We start from the raw sequence: 27965 nt of genomic DNA, 5'->3' as shown, positions 1-27965 counted from the left end.
TTATGGGTAATTTTGACCTCGAAGTTTTTTCGTACTTCTAATTCCAAAAAATAAATAAACAAATGTTGTGAAGATTAAATGTGGTGTACATTAATTGGTGTGATTGCCATTTGTGATTTCTGTAAATTAAAACCCATAATACATTTTATTTTACGTTTTATTTACTAAACATGTTTAGTTTTGTACCACCTGCGCGAATTATAGGAGGTATTTCATTGTTTATACGCCTAAAAAGAACGGCCCATTGACATTTTATTTAACAATTTTTTAATACCGTGAAACAAGCTAACTTTGCCTCCAGGGTAATCGCCCCAACGTGATATTAAATATTGGGGTAATTTTTACCAATATGGTATCCCCACGTTTATGACGTCATCTATGTCTATCCCTTACGGGCGCACGCGTATAGCTGGTCTATGTAATGCTAGGTCTATGGCATCTACAGTGCAGTAAACCTTCCATAGCAGTAACAAAACGCAACGTCATAGTGACGTTGTCAAAAGTAATGAATGTTAGTATGCTGACACTTCCGCTTCTGTTCATGAAATTATTTCATACTTGTTTTTAAAAATTAGATCTTATTGCGCTGTAATAAAGTTTATTATCAAAAATTTGTTTAAAAAAATGTCCTCTTTGAAAGCTTCACAAGCATTAACGAAATGTAGCTAGATTAGAAATTGAAAATGCATTGTTGATACGAGACGTGTCAAATCAAATCTAGTGCTGTTGCGGCGATAAAATTAAAAACACCACGTATTTGCCCACGCTAGCACTATTTCCTGCAATCCATTATCCGATAACGATAAAAAACAAACGTAAAAATCCCTCAGTCGTAAATAATCGCTTGTGGCCATTAAACGCATATGCGGGTCTAACAAAGGTTTTTTTTAAATAAAAAACTATGCGTGTGGTATAAAAGTGTGTGTGGGGCGTGAATGTGGGTGATTTGTGACTTAGTAAGGAAATTTCGCCGAAAGTTCAGGCTTAAAATGAGTGGAGTGAATAGAGAAGCACCGATAGGCATCCAGTGCTTGCAACGGCTATCTGGTTGGTGTTGTCCGCGCTTGCAGATCAACAGGCTACGATGGTGAGTTATTGTGACTCATAGTTGTTGCTAATACTATTCATTATTTTATAGCAACGAAGTTTCTTTGTTTAAATAATGTGCCATTCTATGGTTTTGATGTTATAAATTCGTATATCGAATGTTTTTTTTGTTAAAAAGCGTTATGTAAAATAAGGAATATTCAAATTGGTTATAATAGGATGGTTGTGATACCTAAAATCTTAGGATAGGGAACACAGTTTTTAAATGTTATTAACACATGCCAAATTAAAAAAGTATTACCTATTTCTAAACTGTTTAAAAAAATCTAACAAAAGACATGTAGGAATACATACCATAAAGATATGTATAGTTTGGCAGAACAACCCCCCCTAAAGTTTTTCCATAAGTTTACATTATGCCAAAAAACCCAGTTACATAGAAAAGTAAACCGGCCAAGTGCGAGTCGGATTCACACACGAAGGGTTCCGTACCATTAACTATAAAAACGGTCACCCATCCAAGTACTGACCCCGCCCGACGTTGCTTAACTTCGGTCAAAAATCATGTTTGTTGTATGGGAGCCCCACTTAAATCTCTATTTTACTCTGTTTTTAGTATTTGTTTTTATAGCCGCAACCGAAATACATACGAGATACAGCCTGGTGACAGACGGACAGCGGAGTCTTAGTAGTAGGGTCCCGTTTTTACCCTTTGGGTATAGAACCCTAAAAAGTGCTTAATAAGCCAATCTGATTTGTGAGTTGAGTAGAGAAAATCTTTTCCATTTTAATCATTATTTGATTTTGTGGTGGTATTTTTTTATAGGCCTATAAAGTGTGTCAATGCTAGTTTAAGGGCTCTCCCCGAGACCCTTTCCTCCCAATTAAGTGCAGCATTTAGTTGTTGAGAAATTCATATGTTGCATAGGCCCCTCTTAGGTCCACCACTCCATATATATTCTGTCAGCGGCCAATCATAAAATCTACCAGATCATTAAATTCCTATGCATATCGTGAAATGCTTCCATTTCAAGATATGACAAGTGACAATCCCCCATGATGTAGGTGTAGTGTAGGGATGCCCGGCTGGAAACAGTCGGGCTATCAATTGCTTCTTGCATTCATTCAGTCAGTGGAGCTGCAGGTTACCGCCTAGCGGCAATCCAACACTGTTCTTCTCAAATCTTCTTGTTCCACCATGTTGTTCGTGCATGATTTTGTCATGCATCAGAGATATGTAGTTATGACTGCATCGTATTGAATTGTTGTTGTTTGAACAACTGGTCCATGTAAAATCGTAAGTTATTTATTCAGTTTTAATTGTCATGAAAAATATGCAAGTACGTATTGCTGTTGTCTACCATAGTTCAATTTGTATGTCATTCTTTTGATATTGGTGAACAATAAGGAATATTAGTATTATATTGTACCGTAAAATGGGGTGAGTAGGAGCAAAACTGACATTCAAACCTCAATAACATTTTATTTTTACATATGCAAACTGAATAGGTGTCCGGACGTTTATATTTTAGTTTTTATTTTATTTTGAGTAGTTCTATTTAATAACTTTGATGATAAACAGGAAATCCCACCTCACCCCGTAGTCCCTCGTAATTGGGGTGAGCGGGGTTTTCATACAAAGGTAATTTTGGAAGATTGTTGGATCGTTTTTTTTTATTATGAGTATTACTATAGCTCCATTTTAAATTGGAATACATTATTTTTGTTGCAGTAGCCTTAAAATCCTATCTCACCCCCTTTCATCCCTTCTCTCCCCATTCATAACCCAACTCACCCCGCGAACCCTACTCATCCCATTCTACGGTAATGAATATTTTCAGGTCAATCTGAAAAATTAATAACTATTTTGCATATGCATTTTGAAATCTTGACTATAGGTATGTTCGCCATTTCACTTTCTGAAGGTTGTCTGGAAGAGATCGCTGTTTAGCGATAAGTACGCATATAACTTTTATTATTTTGTGTGCAATAAAGTATTTTATTATTATTACCGACAACTATATAATATAAGTAACCCCAAAAAAACCGGCCAAGTGCTAGTCGGACTCGCGCACGAAGGGTTCCGTATAATTACGATTAATTGTTTCATTCTCAATTGCTCAAAGGTTGACTGGAAGAGATCCCTTATAGGGATAAGTCCGCCTTTGTACATTGTATATATTTATGTTCTTTTATTGTGTTTGTAATCTGTCTTATGTACAATAAAGTGTTTACATACATACATTACGCAAAAAACGGCAAAAAAATCACGTTTGTTGTATGGGAGCCCCCCTTAAATATTCATTTTATTCTGTTTTTAGTATTTGTTGTTATAGCGGCAACAGAAATACACCATCTGTGAAAATTTCAACTGTCTAGCTATCACGGTTCATGAGATACAACCTGGTGACAGACGGACAGACGGACAGCGGAGTCTTAGTAATAGGGTCCCGTTTTTACCCATTGGGTACGGAACCCTAAAAATTGGCTGCCCAAAGGTTGTCTGGCAGAGATTGCTCTTTAGCATTAAGACCGCCTGTGCCGCTATATTAGTCAATCGTTTTTCTTTATCTATCCCAAAGACTATCTAATCATAAGTACAAACAAACAAATATTGCTATTTTTCTGTTTTTTTATTCCGTAGACTAAAATGACACATGAAACGTCATTTTAGTCTACGGAATAACCTACAGACCATTTAGATCAGTACGGTTTTTACTCACTATTATTTTTAGTCGCTTTTGGCGACATGTTTCGGATTCTTTGGGAATCCTTCCTCAGGCACGAGTGTCCGCGGCGGTTTTACGTCGTGCACTGTCACAGTCACATCTAAATATTTTGAAATATGTCTCACGATAGTTTAAGTTCGAACCTACAGACCTTACATAAAATATTGTAAATACTTAATTATGTTAAAGTTAATTAGTTTCTTAATGACGATTATTATCTATATAAACAAACTACCTTTAGTCATGGTTTATGATAATAATCTTCATGTTTATTAATTACATAAATAAGTAAGTATTTAGGGACCTGACAATAATATGAGGTCCCTTAATACTTACACATTCATTGTCACTGTGACAAGGTACAGTCGAAGGCAAAAATATCGATCCAGAGACAAATGGCTCAAAAATATGTGAACACGACTATAGTCTATTGTGTATTTTTGAAACTTTCTGAACAGGAATGTATATATATTTATGCCCTTGACTGTACCTACGTAATGGTACAGACATTAAATTCTCTACAAAAAAAGTTCCAACAAAAAACTGACTTCCTCCTTTTTAGAAGTCGGTTAAAAATGTTTTCACGGTCTTTAAAACTGAACAACCGCAAATGAATATCTGATTCTGAACAACTGTGATGACGTCACAGATCGTGGCGCGGATTAAATACCTTTGTGCATCATTTTCATTGCCATTCTGCGTTATTGATTGCCTAATCGCCATTCAGGTTTAATGAGTAACAATAGACTTGCTTACTAGTACATAATTTAAAAAAACCGGCCAAGTGCGAGTCGGACTCGCGCACCGAGGGTTCCGTACATTACACAATTTAAACAATGTATTATTTATGTGAAACGTGAGTGAAAGGTAAATTGCGGTTTACGATTTAACACGTATTAAAAAAATATTTATCAGTACGGTTTTTACTCACTATTATTTTTAGTCGCTTTTGGCGACATGTTCCCAAAGAATCCGAAACATGTCGCCAAAAGCGACTAAAAATAATAGTGAGTAAAAACCGTACTGATAAATATTTTGAAATATGTCTCACGATAGTTTAAGTGCGTATTAAAAAAACTACTTACTAGATCTCGTTCAAACCAATTTTCGGTGGAAGTTTGCATGGTAATGTACATCATCATCATTCGCTTGCCCTTGTCCCATTCACTTGGGGTCGGCGCAGCATGTCTTTTTCTTCCATACATCTCAATGTACATCATATATTTTTTTATGTTTTATCATTCTCTTATTTTACAAGTTACAGGGGGGGACACATTTTACCACTTTGGAAGTGTCTCTCGCGCAAACTATTCAGTTTTTGAGTTTCAGTTCTAAGTATGGGAAACCCCCAACATGTCTTGTTTTTTTTTTTTATATTTTTGTGTGAAAATCTTAATGCGGATCACAGAATACATCTACTTACCAAGTTTCAACAGTATAGTTCTTATAGTTTCGGAAAAAAGTGGCTGTGACATACGGACGGACAGACAGACAGACATGACGAATCCATAAGGGTTCCGTTTTTTGCCATTTGTCTACGGAACCCTAAAAAACGAATATATGACAGATTTTTTGAGGATTTGTTACTAAATTATATCAAAAACATTTCCAACGATGGAAATTTGGAATTAAATTTTACCACGAGCGCTGTGTTTTCTGAGCGTTGTGAGGGCTTGAAGCTCCTAGTCACTATTATTCTTTGCATTATATTCTTTGCAGCAGAGGCAGGCCTATGGAACTCTCCGCGTGAGCTCGGATTTATACCTACGAATCGCCTCCCGTTCACGGTAGAAAAACAAGCCAGTTGGTTGCCACACGCGCTCACGCACGCACGTCACCGCGCGCCGTACTTGCAATTTTTACGATAGTTACAAGCTACGTAGGTACTTACTATTGAATTTCTTTCATTAAACATGTAGTGTTTATTACGACAAATTTATAGTTACAAAGTAAAACAGTTGTAAATGAACGAATTAATGATTAAAATACATAATTTAAGATTTAGATTTCATTTTATTTCACTCCGCTGTTAGAAATGTATTTATCATTTCTAATGATTCTCATGATAAATACCTATTGGTGTTTATCATTTCTAAGCGTTGGCAACCCTAGCGTTGTGCCGGTGCGCGCGGTGCGGGGAGCGGCGCGCTGAAGGTCACTCCATTGTATTTTTGTGTAGGTGTCAAAACGGTAGGTATTTTCGTTTTGAGAGATAAGTATCTGTTCGTAAGAACTATTATATAATCTGTGGCAGAGGTACGTATTGTTTGTATCAGAATTTGATCACAATACAAGACGTTTTGGAATGTGCCTGTTTCAAGTTTCAACGCTTGTTTTGGCTTCGCCGTATCATCACGAATTCATGGGCACAGTGAATTTACTAAACATGAAACTTATTGCAACTATATTAAGGTCTATAACAGTCAGTTAACTCTTTATTGAACCAGCTGCGTTCGCGCGTTTATATTAAAATCCTAAAACGGGTACCGTGTACTTACCTAAGATACAAATTTGAACCTTATTTAATGGAATTAAGGTTTAGTATATAGGTAAACTTGTTGAGTGGTATTTAAAACAAAGCGATTACCTATTTAAGGCGGTTCCCTGAGCCAGAAGGCGAAAAATCTCCTTATATGATCCTGTTTTTCTAAGTGGCGTTAATATTCTTAGACGTGGAAAAAATATATGTAGTTCTTGACTATATTATCTTTCATATCATAGCTTCCGATACACGAATTATGACACTTCGCTCGATACAATTAATTCCCAAAGTAACCTCTAACTCGGACTTTTAATCCAGCTTTACTCGGTTATTTATTATGTGATACTATAAACAAAAAAGGAAGAAAAAACAATCTTAACTTAAATAATAATTTCATAGCTTTCGAATTTCGATATTGTAGGGTAACGTTTTTAAAATAAATAAAAATCAACAAAATTCGATCAAAATTGACACTTGGCGCGCATGATCTTTCCCGTTCTTTCTTGCGAAATGTGACAGAGACAGCGGCAAACCGATGGAACGGCTAAGGCCTACCATTATTAAGAAGCCTGACCATTAATATACGATCATTGTCAAGAGGGCGTTGTTCATTCTCATGTAGTGTGAAGTTTGACAGTTCAGTATAGTTTAAAAAAAATAGTTCCAGTGAAATTCCGCAACATGGCGCGTGATCATATATTCCTGGTAGCTTTAAAATTGCATTAAACAGAATTCCACGGAATAGTAAGCTAAAAAATTCGCGTAACTTTTTGTGTAATGACCATGTCTCGATGGTGGTTCAATTGTCATCAAATATATCGAGCGGGCAAGGTGCTCTAAACTTTAAATATCTAAACAAGTTCTTTAATATGTATAGTCGAGTTCATAAATATGTATATATTTCTTCACCTTAATCCATTGCTATAAAGGGGCCCACTGACTATCAGTTCGCCGGACGATATCGGCCTGTCAGTTAGAACAAAAATTTGACAGTTCCGAACAACTGACAGGCCGATATCGTCCGGCGGACTGATAGTCAGTGGGCCCCTTTAGGTGAGAAACATACATTATGTAAGAACTATACTAGAGACAGGTTTTGTACAAATATTTGTTGTTGGCCCTTCTGATATATGTGTACATAAATATATATACATTCCCAAAGTTTCAAAAATATGTGTACGCTTATAATAACGGGTCACTCACGTATTTTAAGTCGAAAACGCTCGACATGTTTCACTCCGTACCGAGGAGCGTCATCAGGAACCGTTATTAATATGTCTGTGTCTCACGGAACTTTTGTTATGTGTACGCTCTTACACCTTAGACAATAAAGTCGTGACATATTTTTGAGCCATTTGTCTGTATCGATGTTTTTGCCTTCGACTGTATCTGTTGGCGACGGAACAATCGACAGGCGGATATCGTCCGGCGGACGGATAGTCAGTAGGCCCGGACCTAGGGCGGCAAGATATTAGGGGCAGTCTATGTGATGGGTGCTGACAAAGGGGCGGCTAGTAGTTATTACAGGGGTTACAGGGCCTCATTATATAACAAAATATTGTTATATTATAAGTTGCAATTATGCAACGTCTGACTTCGCACTTATGCAATGAACTATGACTGCTCACCTTCGGCATCCGATTGACCTTTTATAAGGCCGTTACGTTGCTTATCTGTACTCTACGCGTGGCAGTTAGCTGTGTTTGATTTTATACCTTAATGTAATAATCATAAAGTCAATATAATGAGCGAGTATTTAAGCTTCAAAAGCGAGCAATACGAATAATCACGAGGAAACCTTACGACCACTCAGCACACGACTTATTCATTAAGCACAAAATTCTTACATTACCCAGTGTTTACATTTTAGAAGCGTGTAAGTACGTAAGAAGCAATCTCAGCTCGTATAAAACCCGTGAGCAGCAGTCAGGTAGAAGCACGCGCGGTGGAAGTCTCCTTCTGGTGCCGGCCCATACTCCCGCTAAAGCGAGGAAATCACTTGGTGTTTTGGGGGTCAGACTATTCAACACATTACCTGCTGAAATCAGAGATATCTCTAGTGATGTCACATTTACTAATAAAATTAAAAAAACATTACTAGAGATGGCGTGCTACACTATCGACGAATTTTTCGCCAGGGTGTCATCGATCCACACACACGATGTAAAAGTCTAATTTCGCTGTTTTCATGGGACATTATTTTTATTGTGAATCTTTATTTTTAATTTATTCATTACTATACACCAAAGATAGATATAACTCCGTAATAGAAGGATACAGTCTAAGGAAAAAACGTGCCTCGAAAATCACGAAAATTTGATTCTTGTTCAGAGGGCGCTACTAGTTTTGGCCTACAGTCGTATAGATGGCGTTGACGGTTTCGTTTGTTATTTAACAATTTTAACGCATATCAGTTAAAGAACATGGGTCAAAATCATAAAAATAATTAATGCAAATAAAAAAAAAAACATTTATCTATATTTAAATACATTCTATCGTATTTTTATAAATCTTCATTTTTAGTTTTAAAGTGTGTCGACAGATGGCAGTGAATTTACTGGGGTTACAAAATTTACTATGACAGTACCGCTCTAATATAAGTTACTCTATGCTTTTAGTTAGCAAATCGAATGGATGAATGAACTTTGAAATAGGTAGCTGTAGCTGTACGTCATTATCTCGTATCGTAGAATTTTCGCTGAAATCCATGCTAACGTAATATGTGGTATTTTCTATAAAAAGGGACCTTATTGTCGATGGCGCTTACGCAATTATTAACGATGCTCCGATATAAATACAATGCCGCGCGACGCTGTGCGGCGTAAGCGCCATCGACAATAAGGTCCCTTTTCATAGAAAATGCCACATATTATAAATGCTAACGTAACTCTGTCTGCCTGTTACCGGTTCACGCTTGAACCGATTTAGATGAAATTTGGTATGAGGCCCCGGGAAGAACATAAGGACAGTTTTTATCAATCATCATCATTATTCCTCGCATACGAAGTCGCAGGTAGAAGCTCAGCGGTTTTAGCGTGAAGAGGTCACAGACAGAGAGACAGACAGTTATTTTAGATATAGATATGAGTTTGAGTATAGAAGTTTGATAAAAATCGCACATAGGCAATCGTAATATTTATGAATAAATTAATATCTTTATCCCTGCTTTTTAGGGTTCCGTACCCAAAGGGTAAAAACGGGACCCTATTACTAAGACTCCGCTTTCCGTCTGTCCGTCCGTCTGTCCGTCTGTCTGTCTGTCACCAGGATGTATCTCATAAACCGTGACAGTTGAAATTTTCACAGATGATGTATTTCTGTTGCCGCTATAACAACAAATATTAAAAACAGAATAATATAAATATTTAAACGGGGCTCCCATACAACAAACGTGATTTCATTGCTGTTTTTTTCCGTAATGGTACGGAACCCCTCGTGCGCGAGTCCGACTCGCACTTGGCCGGTTTATATATATATTTTAACGTAATGCGTAATGAAAGAAAGAAAGAAAAGGCATTTATTGTAAAAACCTTCTATAAACAGCGCCACTTCAGTTACAAGAAAAGAACTTACTCACCAAACACAAAATGTAATTAATGTATGTTTAATGTAATTTGTAATGCACTTTTTTTATCTTTGATACCTATCTTCCGATTAAGGAATTTTTTATCAGTCACATCTGATATGATATTTATATTAAACATAAAATAAATGCTATTTAAGTCGCAATGCAAGAGTACGGCCAGAGGTCACATTTTTAGAAACTCACAAAATACACAACAAGGTGAATTCGGCAGGGTGTTCATCCTCACACTCTAGCACCTAAATGGTCGCGTACTGTGCGGTTTAAGAGGAATTTCCTCCCGCTTACGCTTCGGCTGTGGAATGAGCTCCCTGCCGAGGTTTTCCCGAGGGGCTACAGTATGGGGTTCTTCAAAAAAGGAGTGTACAGGTTTTTAAAGGGTCGTTAGCAACGCGCATGTAATATCTCTGGTGTTGCAGGCGTCCATAGGCTACGGTGACTGCTTACCATCAGGGCCGTATGCTTGTTTGCCACCGACGTGGTATAAAAATAAATAAATATTGAAAGTGAATTAAAGTCCTGCCTTGCCCCTATTATATTAATAGTATAGATATAGCGTACGAGTATAACAGTACAGATGAGAGTAACACATTCATCATGAAGCACGCTCCATATAGAGATAACAGGACTTATTACGGACACGTATCATGTTTATGACATCAATTGCTTTTACGGGTGACACATACCTAACATAAAATATGCTTGTCGGTTTTAAATACACAGCTTTCTAATAATAATTCAGCCTATATACGACCCACTGCTGTGGACTTCACATACTACATTTGAATTTCTTCGCGATGTATACAGGTTTCCTCGTAACGCGTAAACTCGATAGCTTTGTAACGCATTTTTTATTAACATTCAACAGCAGAAGTATCTAAGTGGGTGAGGTGTTCAAAATTATCTGAACATATAGGTTTCCCGTTCAGTCTAACTCTGAACCGACTTTGACGTGAATCACAGTGTCATATCACTACATAGTATAAAACAAAGTCGCTTTCCGCTGTCTGTATGTATGTCTGTCCCTATGCATGCTTAGATCTTTAAAACTACGCAACGGATTTTGATGCGATTTTTTTTAAATAGATAGAGTGATTCAAGAGGAAGGTTTATATGTATAATTTTTTAAGGTTTTGTGTAAATTAGTTGGGTGTGCGAAGCCGGGGCGGGTCGCTAGTTTTCATATCAATTTGAAGTTTTTGGTGACATTCACACACTTTGTCAATGCCAAGCCTGTGGATAGTTACCTATATATATAGAGTACCCACACTATAGCGTCTTTTGAGCGTCGGCATCTAGTCGAGCAACAGCCGTAGAGTTGAGTAGACGCTGCTGACGCTCGGGAGACGCTAGTGTGGGCTGTTCCTTAGCTTGCTCATAGTCGTAACTAATGTATAACTTTCATATTCATAGCGTTGTCCCGGCTTTTCTAGATCCACACCAGGGATGTTGCGAATATTCGCATCCGCATCCGCAACTTCCGCATTATTTTAAACATCCGCATCCGCATAAAATCGATGAGGAGTTTAATGCGGACGCGGATGTGGAACAGTTAGGTACAGGAACGTCTTAGCGGCGGCGTAAGTGCTAGGTAATTTCGTCATTAGCCAATAGGAATCTCGTTTTGTTTTTGTGATTCGTCGATCGAGCACTTTAGCCTATGACGGACAGCGACAAGAAGTGAACAGTTTGTTTTATTTGGACTTTAGTATAGTAATGCGATTGTAGGGCGCCTATATTCTTGTTCAAATACTAAAAGTTTCGTTTTTTTTTAATAAAAATTTCTAAAGTGTAATATTTGACGTTTTTCATGTGCTTAATCTCGACATCCGCATCCGCGGATGTGAGCCTTTAAAAATCCGCATCTGCATCCGCGTCCGCGGATGTCAAAAAATCAGCATCCGCAACATCCCTGATCCACACTGCCCAAAATTTGTGACTCAAACTAAAATACAATTTTCCTCTTTTCAGCTACCAAATCTTCATCCTCGTACTGACATACTTCACCTACATGACTTACCACCTGACACGCAAGCCCATCTCCGTGGTGAAGAGTGTGCTGCATCAGAACTGCTCGGGACAGGTTCCACCACCAGATGTGGACCCTAACGACGAGAACTGGTGCAATTGGGCACCTTTTAGTAAGTAATTGTACCTGTAGTTGCGTATAGATAGTAAGGGCGGTTTCAGACGTATTTTTGTGCGCTTATACGGTCGTTTCGACCTTATACGCGCGTAACATTTCCCTACATTTGGTTTTTACGCGCTCACACGCTCGTTATTTTCCCCTACATTCGCTCTACACGAGCTTACGCGCGCTTACTCTCGTATAAAACGCTCTGAAACCGCCCTAAACTGACATTGACAGTTGCAAGCATATTATTATATAATATTTGGTTGGTTAAAGAAAGGACGCTTGGCACGAGATAAGACCTGGCGGGTCGATGTACGGAATTCTTTAGCCAAGCGTCCTTCCTACCTACCTAAATGATGATTTTTCTGTGCAGATACGACGGACGCTAACACGCTGCTGGGCGCGCTGGATTCCGCGTTCCTATTCACGTATGCTGGCGCCATGTTCGTTTCCGGTAAGCCACAACAACTTTCCATGGTGGAGTGTATTACTCGATCCCATGGCGCTCTCGCAAACGGCAAAGAGGGCGAAACGCCGGAGTGAGTTTACTGGGTAGAGCCAAGTTCTCCCCCCCTCTCGCTTGCAGAGAGGGGACAGGAGCGGCGAGTCCCCCCGTCAATGGCCTTCCCGCGGTCGAGGGGACGTTGCGTAAATGCATTCGCCCACTCCGTGAAAAAAAAAAAGCCACAACTTTACGGTAAAAGTGCGTGGGTTACTGTAGCTTAAATAAACCTCCAACGCAATGGAACGGATTAACCGATTTTCCATCCATCCAAAAAAGGCAAAAAACGGTTCACCCGTTTAAGAGCTACGGTGCCACAGATAAACACACAGACAGACAAAAGGTCAAACAGTTAAACTTATAACACCCCTCTTTTTGCGTCTGGGATTAAAAATATATTTAGAGGTTTAACAAAAACTGTACACTAGTCAAATCATCTTGTTTTAAAATATTTATTACCGATGTTAATCATTTATTATGCATAATACAATGTAATAATACCAATAATGTCATTAAATGTCTATAATAATTCAATGTTTTTAAGAATAATAATAACTGCATCAGTAAATTGCTCTGATATTTAGATTAAGGTAATATTTGAAAAACTTTACAATTTAAAAGTGCTTGTTGCTAGGCCTATTTGATTAAAGAATATTTTGACTTTGACTTAAGGCCGTTCCATCGGTTTGCCGCTGTCTCTGTCACATTTCGCAAGAAAGAACCGGAAAGATCATGCGCGCCAAGTGTCAATTTTGATCGAATTTTGTCGATTTTTATTTATTTTAAAAACGTTACCCTACAATATCGAAATTCAAAAGCTATGATATTACTATTTAAGTTAAGTTTGCTTTTTCTTCTTTTTTTGTTTATAATAAATAACCGAGTAAAGTTGGATTAAAAGTCCGAGTTAGAGGTTACTTTGGGAATTAATTGTATCGAGCGAAGTGTCATAATTCGTGTATCGGAAGCTATGATATTAAAGATAATATAGTCAAGAACTATATATACCTATATTTTTTCCATTCCACGCCTCTTAGAAAAACAGGGTCATATAAGGAGATTTTTCGCCTTCTGGCTCAGGGCCACCGCTTTAAAACTTTAATGTTACCCCTTTATGGCTTTTCCCATTTAAGGATTTGCCACACTGGACGCGTTCTGCGGTCAGCGGTCAGGTCAAACCCGCATTATGTATGAACAACATTGCCAGCAACCTTTGAAGTTGAAGTTTGACCTGACCGCTGACCGCAGAACGCATCCAGTGTAGCAAATACTTTATAGTTGTATTTATACAACTAATTTTTTTCCCTATTTTTCGTTGATAGATTGAGATTACATAAATATATGATTGATTGATTAATTAGATTAATTATTTCACAGGAATGGTAGCAGAGCGAGTGGACCTCCGTTACTTCCTCTCTTTAGGAATGCTGTTTTCCTCTATATTTTGCTACTTGTTCGGAGTTGGTAAAACATACGGAATACACAATATATCGTACTACTTACTTGTGCAGGTGAGTGCTAACTTATGGTAATTAGGACTACGATGGCTATGCAAATAAATAATTATTCATATTTCATATTTTTCATATTTTATTCATAATAATTCGTATTACATGTCGTTTTCATTACATTATTACATTAAAAATTACATAAATAAAAAATAACAATTAAAATAAAATTAGCGTTACAAATACAATAATTACATTCAAAAAAAAAATTACAATTAACTTACAATTAGCGTTATCAATATACATGTCAAATAAAAGTATACCTACAATAACATTAGATAATAACTATTTAATAAAATCTGCAAAACTATAGAAAGTGTGCTCGATAAGCCACCGTTTTAGCCTGGATTTAAAACTGTTTAGTGACGGCGCTTCTGTCACGTGTGGTGGCAGACGGTTGTAAACCGCCGCCATTCTTTTCTATGCTGCAGTTTTAAATTAAGGCCGTTCCATCGGTTTGCCACTGTCTTTGTCACATCTCGCAAGAAAGAACGGGAAAGAACATACGCGCCAAGTGTCAATTTTGATCGAATTTTGTCGGTTTTTATTTATTTTAAAAACGGTACCTTACAATATCGAAATTCTAAAGCTATGAAATTACTATTTATGTTAAGATTGTTTTTTCTTCTTTTTTTGTTTATAGTATCACATAATAAATAACCGAGTAAAGTAGGATTAAAATCCGAGTTAGAGGTTACTTTGGGAATTAATTGTATCGAGCGAAGTGTCATAATTCGTGTATCGGAAGCTATGTTGTTAAAGATAATATAGTCAAGAACTACATATATTTTTTCCACGTCTACGAATATCAACGCCTCTTAGAAAAACATGATCATATAAGGAGATTTTTCGCCTTCTGGCTCAGGGAACCGCCTTAAAAGAAAAGTGGAAAAAAGTAAGTGTAAGGCCTGAGTGGACGCTCGAAGCGGAGCGTTGGGCGGGGCGTGCAGCGTGGCGTCGAGCGTCCAAGGGGTTTGAACAGCGTGCATGGAGGCCGCTCGCATACGTTTGCATTTGTTTAACATGCACGCCTCACGCTCCGCTCCGCTGCACGCTCAACTCGAGCGTCCACTCAGGCTTTACACTTACTGCTTCGGGTAGGATTCGAACTGGCGACCTATTGCATAAATCAGTATATTAATATTGTTGTTCTACTTGTTCCCGAACTTTTCGTCCTTGTTACATGATTTAGTACGAAGTACATTTCGTAAGTTACGGGCCGGCCGAAAGGGTCGGCCGTTTTTTGGCCGAAACCGAAACTTTGGCTGAAACATAATTTTTTGGCCGAATACGAAACCGAATCTGGGTTTATCCATTAATTACGTCACACGAAATTCTAGGTTTTTTTTTGACCCCTCCCTTCCTCCTTGTCATACTTGGTTACATTTGGCAAACCCCTGCCCTCCGGTGTGACGTCACATTTTTTCAACGAAATCGGCAAATCGAATTAAGTACTTATTATTAATATTTTATCAAAATAATTCTGTTAAAAGAAATATAAGTAATTTTATAACCCAAAACTGATTAGGATAGTTAATAAAACGAATAAAAACGATTATCGTTTCAAAAACTTGTAACTGTACAGCGAATAAAATGTTAAAGTGACGTCCCCCCCTCCCCCTTGTCACAACATGTCACATTTTCTTGACCCCCCCCCCCTAAACGTGTGATGTAATTAATGGATGACCCCTCTTCGGTCGGACACTAATTATTTTATTATTTTCAGGCAGGAGCGGGTATATCGCAGACTACAGGGTGGCCGGGCACGGTGGCCATAGTCGGGAAATGGTTCGGCAACAGCAAGAAAGGGCTCATATTTGGCATTTGGAACTCGCACACTTCACTTGGGAACATATTCGGTAAGTCCCACCAGTGTTATATTATTATTTAATATTCCTTTATTTATTTTTAGTCTTTATTATTTACTATTATTACAATATATTTTTACACAGCATTATAGTTTGCAACAAAGCGCTGGCAAATTTATACATGCAAATAGTAATAACAGTACATAATTATTGAAATACCATAATATTATATGTACCATGGACGAGCAAAACAAGAAAATACCTAGACTTATATTGACCGGGATATAGATCGTGATTACCTTTTGTATTATTTATGAGCTCCCGATATTTCGTCGCAGTTACATGCATCATGTTCACGGGTGACTGAAGATAGCGGGTCGTTGGTCTGGTCGCGTTCACACTCGTTGGTCTGGTCGCGTTCCCACTCGTTGGTCTGGTCGCGTTCACACTCGTTGGTCTGGTCGCGTTCACACTCGTTGGTCTAGTCGCGTTCACACTCGTTGGTCTGGTCGCGTTCCCACTCGTTGGTCTGGTCGCGTTCACACTCGTTGGTCTAGTCGCGTTCACACTCGTTGGTCTGGTCGCGTTCACACTCGTTGGTCTGGTCGCGTTCACACTCGTTGGTCTAGTCGCGTTCACACTCGTTGGTCTGGTCGCGTTCCCACTCGTTGGTCTGGTCGCGTTTACACTCGTTGGTCTGGTCGCGTTCACACTCGTTGGTCTAGTCGCGTTCACACTCGTTGGTCTGGTCGCGTTCACACTCGTTGATGTGGTCGCATTCACACTCGTTGGTCTGGTCGCGTTCACGCTCGTTGGTCTGTCCAAGCATACTACACTAACGGTGTCACTACGCGTGTTTAATTCGAAAATCACCGGTTTTTTACACAAACAAATCACAGGTCTATATCCCGGTCAATATAAGTCTAGTGACACTAACCGTGAATCATTCAAAACTTAAGAAAATACCTAGCCTCGTTAGGCCCAATGTGCAACACAATGTACACTGTTTTAAAACAAAAATAAATGTCGGAGCCTCGGAGCCATAAACGTTTGCGAGGTCTACAGATTATAGAGCCATTGGTTAATAGGGAATATTACGCGAAACTCTGCGTGGTGGCGCCACTATCACAATCTGAGGGTCTATCGCGAAACAAGAAAATCTAAATTTCGTTATATAACATCTTTGTCACTCTTGCATATTCGAGCTATAAAGAGGCAGATAGCGAAATTTCGGATTCGCGTTTCCCGGTAGGTCTATGGTCTAAACAAACCGCCTTGATGCATCAATGTCATATTTTATTATCTCTGAAAACTTGTCAAAAACCTGTTAAAGGTACAGTATGTATAAGTTACTCTGCTTTACTAAAAGGGCAATAGTGATGCACTCTGGTGGCAGAACATTGCAGTAATATCCCCTATTGTTAACGTTGTCAATTGCAGGAACGCTCATAGCAGACCGTTTCGTGGAGCAAGACTGGGCGTTATCCTTCATCTACCCCGCCCTCGTCATGGGTACAGTTGGGACTCTGGTCTTCCTATTCCTGGTTCCGGAACCCAGGATGGTGGGCATCGTACTAACAGAACGAGGACCGGTAAGTTACCAGGCAGATAGGCCTGGCACCGTAAGACTAGGTAACTTTGCCCACATAAAATTTCATAGCACCGCTTTATTTTAGTTTCTAACAAGACTGGGCGTTAATCATTTACCCCGCCCTCGTCATGGGGGCTGTGGGTATTTTAGTCTTCTTATTCCTGGCTCCGGAACCCAGGAGGGTGGATATTGTACTAACAGAACGAGGACCGGTAAGTTACCAGGCAGATAGGCCTGGCACCGTAAACTAAGCTGACTTTGCCCACACATAAAGTTTCATAGCACCGCTTCTTTAAGTTTCTAATAAGACTGGGCGTTAATCATTTACCCCGCCCTCGTCATGGGGACTGTGGGCACTTTAGTCTTCTTATTCCTGGCTCCGGAATCCAGGATGGTAGGCATTGTACTACCAGAACGAGGACCGGTAAGTTACCACACATATAGGCCTGGCACCGTAAAAACAGGTAACTTTGCCCACACATAAAATTTCATAACACCGCTTCTTTAAGATTTAAACAAGACTGCCATCACTGCATGCTGGTAGGCATCGTGTTGCAAGAGAGAGAGAGAGAGAGAGAGTGTGTGAGTGAGAGAGAAAACAAAAAAAATAATAATTTATAGATCTAATTGTGTTTCAGTCAAGTCGACAGTCCCGAAGATCTTCAGAAGAAGATGACGCGCCTTCACAAGTCATCGTCGGTGATCAGGTAACCTTTTACACAAAACTTACACGTGCAAATGCAGGCATCGAAAAACACAGTATACTTATTCGTCCAAAGAGTTATTTAAATAGTACTTTTTTTTAATTAGTGCTTCGACTTTGATATATTAAATAAATAAATATTGAAAGACAATCTTGCATGGATCAATCTACTCAAATACATTTTATTTTATGATGGGCGTCGATAAACGATTGGTATCTTGGCTATGGACTCTAAAGTGTGAAAGCTGTTTAAATTTCTCACAAAATAAATAGATAATTTATATTCTTCAGCTAAGAAAAGTCTTAAATTGAATGTATGACACTAACCGCATGTTGCAGGCGGCGAGCCTGCGCCCTAACCGGCACTCCGCCAACAGTCAGGTGAGCACGCTAACACACGCACGCTATACACACAACAACTCCTCTCCTTCACTAAACTACCCCCTTGTCTTAACCTAACCTAACCGGCACTGCGCCAACAGTCAGGTGAGCACGCTAACACATGCACGCTATACAGACAACTACCCCTTTCCTTCACTAAACTACCCCCTTGTCTTAACCTAACCTAACCGGCACTCCGCCAACAGCCAGGTGAACACGCTAACACACGCACGCTATACACACAACCACACCTTACCTTCACTAAACTACCCCCTTGTCTTAACCTAACCTAACCGGCACTCCGCGAGCAATTAGATGATCACGTTAACACACACGCAATAAACCACTACTAAATCTCTATCACAAAACACGCGCTTTCCTCCACTAAACCACCCCTTTTCTCCTTCAACAACCCCCTTTCTTAGCCTAATCTATCCGAAACTCCGCCAACAGTCAGAGCACGCTAACACACATTCACAACCACCCCCTTTCCTTTTCCTAATCACCCCTTATTCTATTTTTCTTGCATTGTAAAACTACGCTTGCTTAAATCATATCTGCAGTTCCTTTTCTCTTCTAAAATTTACTAACATCATTTAATAAGAAAATGCTGCTGCACTTCTTTTGAAACAGATGAATTTTTAGCATTATAAATGAATTGGCAAACTTTTAAAATATTCATAACTATTAATTCATGTTCTGTTTTTCAACTACTAGCCTTCGGTGTGCTTTAGCACTGATAATTGACAGTCTACATTCAACTTTTATTTATTTATTATTCGTGGTGTTTTCTATGAAAAGGGACCTTATTGTCGATGGCGCTTACGCCGCACAGCGTCGCGCGGCATCGTATTTATATCGGAACATCGTTTATAATGGCGTAAGCGCCATCGACAATAAGGTCCCTTTTTATAGAAAATACCACATTTATTTATTTATTGATAATAACGATACAGCTATCATAACAGTTGCCCAATTCGATAGTGTAGCAAAATTTAAACTAGAGACATAATTTATAAAACTATTTCTAAGTATAACATAACACAAACAAAGTGACTTTGATGAAGTCATTATCATAACTTAAAGATGTCAACATTTAGTTCATGATTTGAACGGCCAAAATGTTAATCGCCGGAGGCCTGGGGGTGGGGGGGGGGGGGGTACCTCGGTACATTGTATGTAAAATTTAAGCTCCAGGGGGGCAGTTGGACGAAAGGTTATATATGAATAATAAAGATTGATGGGCAAAATTGCCGTTAATCCCAGACTTGGTGGGCAAAGTTACATACATAACCATTCCAACCTATAACTCGTATGACAGCCACAACCGGAGCCGACGGAGTCGACATCGCTGCTCGGTTCCTCTCGCACCAGCCACACGCCGCCTGGTGCCGTTTCGCTCTCGCGCGCACTTCGCATCCCCGGCGTGGTGGAATTCTCGCTGTCTCTTTTCTTCGCGAAGCTCGTCAGTTACACCTTCCTGTATTGGTTGCCGCTCTACATTAATACGTCCAGTGAGTATTTTAGTAGTAAACACACTTACAATTAAGAAAAAGTAAATAAAAAGGCGGACTTATCCCTTTAATAGGGTTCTTTCCTATTATTCAAATCAGTTTCTCTTTTCGAACTATCAAAACGATTAGCCACTATGGAATTATGAAAACTGAACTGTGACGTCACGGGTCAAGTCACCTACTTTTTTAGTTCTATCCGATGTATAAAATAGAAATTGTGTCAAAAAGTATCTGCTCTCTACGTTTTTTAGGGTTCCGTACCTCAAAAGGAAAAAACGGAACCCTTATAGGATTCATTCATTCATTCACTCGTGCGTCTGTCTGTCTGTCCGTCTGTCACAGCTCATTTTCTCCAAAACTACTGGACCAATTAAGTTGAAATTTTGTACACATATGTAAGTTTGTAACCCAAAGACGGACATGTAACGTAAACAAATGAATTTTCAATATGGGGGCCAGTTTTGGGGGGTAAATAGGAAAATTAAAAAATAAAGGTTTTCAAACTATATCGTATACATATCAAATAAAAAAGCTCATTTTGAGAATCTCAAATATATTTTTTTGTAATTTTAAAATAAATAGTTTAGAAGTTATTTAAGTAAATAGACAAAAAATGACCATCCCCCCCCCGCCTCTTTATCTCCGAAACTGCTGCGTCTAAAATTTTGAAAAAATACACAAAATAGTTATTTACCTATAGATGACAGGAAAACCTATTAGAAATGTGCAGTCAAGCGTGTCAGGATTAATTACTTAGTTTTTGATCCGAACCTACGGGTTTTTAAAAACACGTTTTACATAAAAAAAAAATATTGTAAAATTTGTGTAATGTACGGAACCCTTGGAACGCGAGTCCGACTCGCACTTGGCCGGTTTTTTTATCATTATCTTATGTTTTATTTTGTCAATGGTGGGAAATAATTTATTTTAAACACAGGAGACATCCCTATTACCAGCGAATATTTCTACCATGTAATAAATATTTCAGCCTTACACATACGTCCCAGCTGGACCTGTGTCCATCAGTAAGCGGGCGAGGTGTTCAAAATGATCTTGACGCGACTTTATTGTTAAGAGAATACGAGTGTGTCTAACAAATTTGTTATTTCTCAGCGAACCTGTCACCAACGCAGTCCGGCGACCTGAGCACGGCGTTCGACGTGGGAGGGATCACGGGCGCCATCCTGGCCGGGCTGGTGGCCGACTGTACCGGCTGTCCGGGCATCGTGTGTGCATGCTTTTATGTCTTATGCGCACCTACGGTAAGAACTTAAATTACTCGGGTTTGCTCGGGTTCACTCGGGTTTAGTCGGGTTCACTCGGGTTTAGTCGATTTTACTCGGGTCCAGTCTGATTCGCGCGGGTTTACTCGAATATTAGCCGGGTTCATTCGGGTTTACTCATACTGGCCACTGCACCGGCTGCCCGGGTGTCGTGTGTGCTTGCTTCTATGTGTTATGCACGCTCACGGCATGACTACATTACTCGGGTTTAGTCGGGTCCACTCGGGTTTAGTCGGCTCTCGGGTCGTATTTACGGCCGGCCTATACGGCCTTGTAGTTATGTATGTTAAATATTGAAATGGTCATAAGGTATTTGACTGTATTTAAAATAAATTATTTCACACCATGCATTAAATGCACCAGATAATTAATAGAAAGACAGATATCAGTTATTTTTAAACACAAGTTCCATTTAATAAATCGGATAGAAATATAATAAGTAAGTGAGGTGACCGTGACGTCATTGTGTGTCATTGTGTAATGATTCATATAAAATCCATATTAACAAATCGCTTTGACAGTACTAAAAAAGAAACTGATTTGACTAGTAGGAGAATACTCTAAAAAAAAATGTGACGTTTTCAATCAAAAGGTACCACATCGCTTAACATAAGGACGAAAACTGCTTGTATCTTTATACGAAAAACCTGTTAGAGCGTCCTTATGGCAAGCGACAATGTGGTACCTTTTGATTGAAAACGACACATATAACGTGACAATATTGTCCACAGCTAATGGCATATCAAGCATGGGGCGCCTCCTCATACATCCTCAACGTGAGCTTACTCCTAGCAGCAGGGGTCCTTGTGAACGGACCCTACGCGCTCATCACCACAGCTGTATCTGCGGAGCTGGGTAAGATAAGATAACGAGTGTTCATTAGGACAGCTGTATCTGCGGAGCTGGGTAAGATAAGATAACGAGTGCTCATTAGGACAGCTGTATCTGCGGAGCTTGGTAAGATAAGATAAGATAACAAGTGCTCATTAGGACAGCTGTATCTGCGGAGCTGGGTAAGATAAGATAACGAGTGCTCATTAGGACAGCTGTATCTGCGGAGCTGGGTAAGATAAGATAACGAGTGCTCATTAGGACAGCTGTATCTGCGGAGCTGGGTAAGATAAGATAACGAGTGCTCATTAGGACAGCTGTATCTGGGGGGCTTGGTAAGATAAGGTAAGATAACAAGTGCTCATTAGGATAGCTGTATCTGCGGAGCTGGGTAAGATAAGATAACGAGTGCTCATTAGGACAGCTGTATCTGCGGAGCTGGGTAAGATAAGTTAACGAGTGCTCATTAGGACAGCTGTATCTGCGGAGCTGGGTAAGATAAGTTAACGAGTGCTCATTAGGACAGCTGTATCTGCGGAGCTGGGTAATTACTACCTAAACCTTATTCCTGCGAAATGTGTGAAAACATTAGGCGTGATACAATCCCATATACGAACTACGAAGCCATACTAGTAAGAAACCTTATTCCTGCAAAATATGTAAAAAGCAGTTTAGTAATCGAACGCCTTTAACAAATACGTAGAAAACAACCATGACTCAGTAACACATATTTGTGTCCTTATTAATAAATGTTTGTGTGTGCGCAGGTACGCACAGTAGCCTGGCGGGCAACGCGCAGGCGCTCGCCACCGTGGCGGCCATTATCGACGGCACCGGCAGTGTGGGTACGTCCATACAAACCCATACATTACAATTCCAACATTTAAGAAATGCGCTTTTCACGACTCTTTTAGGTGTTTCATGTAAATTGGGTAAAGATGCTGTTATTTAATAATACATTGTGTACTAAACATCGACACATTCACATTCGAGAATTTCTGTTTTGCCCTATGGTTGATTGGTAGAGAATGCCTTGAGGCTAATGCCTCTTAAAACACTTTATCTATGGCGGACTATTAAGTCCGCCATTTGTACGTGTTTTAATTGTGCAATAAAGTTTAAAATAAATAAACATGAATTTACGATCGAGTGTGAACTGAAGCCCGAAGCCGAGCGAGGACTTCAATAGCACGAGTTTAAATTCCCGTACCGCCCATGGCACAGACAATGTTTTTCATCACACTTACGATTGTGAGGAAGAAAGGGAAAGAAATAAAACTTCTGCCTAATTTCCTACGTACATTACAGCCCTAGGTCGAAATTTAGGATTTACAGACATAAATGGTCTTGACGGACAGACGGACGGACAACAAAGTGGTCCTATATGGATTTAGTTTTTCCTTTTGAGGTACTGAACCCTATAAAACACCCCGTAGTGTATTTATACGTTTTTAGGGTTCCGTACCCAAAGGGTAAAAACGGGACCCTATTACTAAGACTCTGCTGTCTGTACGTCTGTCACCAGGCTGTATCTCATCAACCGTGATAGCTAGACAATTGAAATTTTCACAGATGATGTATTTCTGTTGCCGCTATAACAACAAATACCGTAAAACTGTACAACTTTGCCCGCTTTTTGCAGTCTTTTACTTTTTTTTCAAGTTTGTTGGTCCATATTGCATTACTTATCTGTGGCAATAACATATTGACATACTCTTCTTTGTGTGAATGAGCAAACCATAGTCGAAATAAGTGTCTGTGTAAGTTTGAAAATGGGTCTTAAACAGGCGGGCCAAAAAAATGAAAAAAATTCAAGATTGCCCACTTTTACTTACAGCCTCTTAACTCCACGATTATCAACTTTATGGTCATGACTCAAAGTCTATAATCCAGAATAAACATGGCATAGTTTTGTCGTATATATTAAGTCACTAAGTTCAGTAATTCACCTCCAAACTTATGTGGGCAGTCATAAAAAATATTGCGATTCTTCATACAAAATCCTAAATATGCTAGGGTTGTCAATTTTCACTTTTACCCAAATTATAAAATTACAATCAAAAATCAAGATTAATTTTTTTTAACTGCAAAGGAAGTATACAATAATATAAAAATTAACAAAAATATTAATTATTCAAAAGCACTGCCATTTTTACTAAGCATTAAAAGTAGGTAACTACAGATAACATAACAAGAAACTTTTTTAAACTACAAAGGAAGTATAAAGTAATATAAATAAAGCGGTTGTTGCTTATATTTCCTCTTAAAATTAAATTAGATAATTTCTTATCTAGATAATTATTTCAAATAAAATAATTTCAAATAAATTTATTCAAATATAAGTTCAATCACAAATAGTGCGTTGACAACTTTTTTAATTAGATAAATTATCTGGATGAAGATAACTGGCCTCGTGAAGTAATAGAATGTCACGTCGGGACAAACCGTCACACCAAAGATAGATATAACTCCGTAATAGATGGATACAGTCTAAGGAAAAAACGTGCCTCGAAAATCAAGAAAATTTGACTCTCGTTCAGAGGGCGCTACTAGTTTTGGCCTACAGTCGTATAGATGGCGTTGACGGTTTCGTTTGTTATTTAACAATTTTAACGCATATCAGTGAAAGAACATTGGTCATAATCATAAAAATAATTAATGCAAATAAAAAAAATCATTTATCTATATTTAAATACATTCTATCGTATTTTTATAAATCTTCATTTTTAGTTTTAAAGTGTGTCGACAGATGGCAGTGAATTTACTGGGGTTACAAAATTTACTATGACAGTACCGCTCTACTATAAGTTACTCTATGGTGACACTGACACTGTACTACTGACATTCATCTTTTATTTAAAATCCCAACTAATTTATTTAGATAAAAATGAAACTGTTCTAGATAAATTCAAAATAAAAAATTACGGATTATTTAGTTATTTCAAATAAAAGATAATTTAGTTATCTTCCTGGTTACTCGTAAATATCTAGTCCTCCAATCTAACCAACCAAACTAACTGTCTCTGTTTGGCCCAATGGTTGACTGGTAGAGAATGCCTCTAGGCGTTAAGTCCGCCATTTGTACTCTTTTTGTGTAAATTTGTGCAATAAAGTTTAAATAAATATAATGTGCGTTACACACAATGGAAGCGAAATAAAACCAAAAATGTGTTGCTCTGAAAAGAGAATAGGGTTTTTTTTATTAACAGTTACTTATTTCTAGCTTAACTAAATATCTAAGGTACTTACCTGAAAAGAGAAACAACATTAAAGCTATTATTCCACCAAGTATTTATTTCTAATTTTCTATTCAATAATTGTTAATCTTATATGCGATCGTTACAATGCACTTTTTACAAACACCGTCTGACGTTTAACCTGTCAACTGTCAACGTGTCATTGACTGCCACAGATTAAGTCCAAACTGAGGAAAGATGAATGAAGTTAACAATGCTTCATTTACAAAAATAAATTAAATACATAAATAATAAACAAGTTTGGGAACAAATCAAATTATTTTATTAAAATATTTTGATTTGTTTTTTTTAAGTAGTCACACTACTATATATAAATTAAAAACTGTAATAGATGTCATATATTAAAGAAAAAGTGACGAAGCCCTCCAGTGGTGAAGGCCGGATTCGAACCGGCGTCTTTAGCTATCGCGGCTAACGCCATGAACCCCTAGGCCACCCCGCCACGGCGGTGCCCGTCCGAATTTCTCGACTATATGTCATCTTAGTAAGACTAGGCGTCTTTGACCAGCTCTAAGGGCAAGCAGTGCGCGCTTGCACCTCCTTACATAAATAATAAATAGATAATTTTTGCCCAACTCTGCGGATCGGACAATGTGAAGACGCTCTTATTCTGTGCTAGGCGCTGCACTGGGTCCACTATTAGCCGGCGTGGTGTCGTCGGGCGGCGCGGCCGCGTGGCCGAGAGTCTTCTACATGCTCATCGTCTGCGACTGCCTCGCGCTCTTCCTGCTGCTCAGGTAAACACTACGCTCATCACTAAACGTGTACGAACATGTACACCCAACATAAGCAGGGAAACGGAACATTATGTCACGTCTGCCTGTCGGCCCGGCAATGGCCATAGGTTGGAGCGAGACAGCGATCGGACCTTTCGTTCCCACGCATGGTTGCCGTCGCCGCAATGTTAAATACTACTACTACGTCATTCGTTTGATTGTGTCTAATTTGATATTCTTGACATTTTTATTCTTTTCATCTTATTTATATTATTTTAATTTATTGGACTGGTATTTTTTTTTAATGTTTTATTCTGATTTTGGATTCGGTTGTTTTATTTTTATTTATTTTTTATACCAAGTCGGTGGCAAACAAGCATACGGCCCGCCTGATGGTAAGCAGTCACCGGTAGCCTGCAACGTCAGGAATATTCAAAAATTTTAATACTATTTATTATTTTCTTTTTAATTCTGTTTTTTACATTGTAATATAATAAAATTGTGTTGGACGAACGATGACGATGAATAAACGACGAAAATTTAATGTTTATTTTCTTTCATTTTATAAAGATACAACCAAATATCGACTTTACGGTAAGCTACAAAGTGGTACCTTTTGATTGAGAACGTCACAAATGTTCGTGTTTTACAGGATAGTGAAGGCGGAGGTGTTGCGCGTGCGACTGGAGCGGCGACTCGCGGCGTCGCGGCAGACAAGGATAGAGTGAGCGATTCGTCCACGTGGCTTGTAAGGGTTTTCACACAAAAAACATACATAGGGTAGGGTAGGGAAACAGTAGCTCAGTCGCCCCAATATCGTCTCTATCATGTTGGAATTAGGTTGAGTGAGCCACTGTACCCGGCTATTTTTTTCCGAGCCACTGTTTCCTACCCTACCCTACATATAATCACGCCTATTTCCCGGAGGGGTAGGCAGACCACGGATTTCCACTTGCTACAATCCTGACATACCTCTTTCGCTTCCTTAACTTTCATAACAAACGTGTAAGGTATAGTCTGTCAAGCCATCTCCGTCAGAAGAAAAGAGCGGCAAATTTAAAGCAAAATTACCCGCGAACGGTTACCGTCCCATAGAAAATTTGAATCTCGCGCTTTTCCTACTGACAGACTTGTTTGACCGGCTATATATGAGGGGAAGACGTTATACCTATACACCGTGTTTTAAACTCCGTTAATTTCAAAAGTGCGCTCCTGAGCTTAAATTAAGTTAATTTCTCAGACACCTTTATTCTAATTTACTCCATTTTGAAGATAATCAATGATTTATTTTTATCTTATAAGCCCTCTACGAGCGTGTACACTTGCCTTAGGGCCTGTTTGCAAATTGATTAGTGTTTGTACGAGTTCATACATTTGCTGCTGAACGCTACAGTCAGCAACAGAAATTGCTAAGCGGGCGAGGTGTTAAAAATGATCTTCACGCGACTTTATTGTTAAGAGAATAAGAGCGTGTGTAGGTCATTTTGAACAACTCGCCCGCTTAGCAACTTCTACTGCTGACAGTACTATCTCGGACGATCGATTTATTTCAGCTTCACAGCATTTAATTATTTTCAATAAAAAAATATGAAATAAATCTATAAAAAACGGATTATAGCGTATTTATATAATCCGTTTTTCATATTTTTATTTCATGAGTAACTATCGCGGTACCGAAGACAATATAAAAAAAATATAATTCATTTAGTTTCCTTAAATATACTTAGCCATACTCCGAAGTTAACGGAATTTGACAAAACACCGTGTATATATCCGTGGTTTATAACACTAGCCAAATGTCCATGACTTTGCCCACTCCGTACGAACCAAAAGTGAAAGATTAAAACAATGGCTAATGTCAATTTGGCAGAAATCTCAACCATTGTATATGCAAAA

The 27965-nt window shown here is 38.6% G+C and overlaps 1 protein-coding gene across 2 annotated transcripts; it reads left to right on the top strand.

The window, feature by feature from the left end:
• The first annotated feature begins 662 nt into the window (after window positions 1–662).
• On the top strand, window positions 663–27502 carry LOC134753605 (glucose-6-phosphate exchanger SLC37A2). 2 transcript variants are annotated; one of them, XM_063689534.1, is made up of 14 exons: window positions 663–1087; window positions 11813–11982; window positions 12349–12429; window positions 13855–13988; window positions 15712–15844; window positions 17234–17385; window positions 18023–18091; window positions 18427–18468; window positions 19790–19982; window positions 21096–21244; window positions 21997–22120; window positions 22864–22941; window positions 25973–26090; window positions 26722–27493. In XM_063689534.1, exons 1-14 carry the CDS (start codon window positions 936–938, stop codon window positions 26795–26797), a joined length of 1671 nt encoding a protein of 556 aa, XP_063545604.1. In that variant the 5' UTR covers window positions 663–935; the 3' UTR covers window positions 26798–27493. The 2 variants fall into 2 exon arrangements, with proteins under 2 accessions (XP_063545604.1, XP_063545605.1); XM_063689535.1 differs by lacking the exon at window positions 18427–18468 and having other exon boundaries at window positions 26722–27502.
• The last annotated feature ends 463 nt before the right edge of the window (window positions 27503–27965 follow it).

Source organism: Cydia strobilella, chromosome 27 (genome assembly GCF_947568885.1).
Source record: "Cydia strobilella chromosome 27, ilCydStro3.1, whole genome shotgun sequence".
NCBI lineage: Eukaryota > Metazoa > Arthropoda > Insecta > Lepidoptera > Tortricidae > Cydia > Cydia strobilella.
This window is presented reverse-complemented; position numbering and strand designations above follow the sequence as displayed.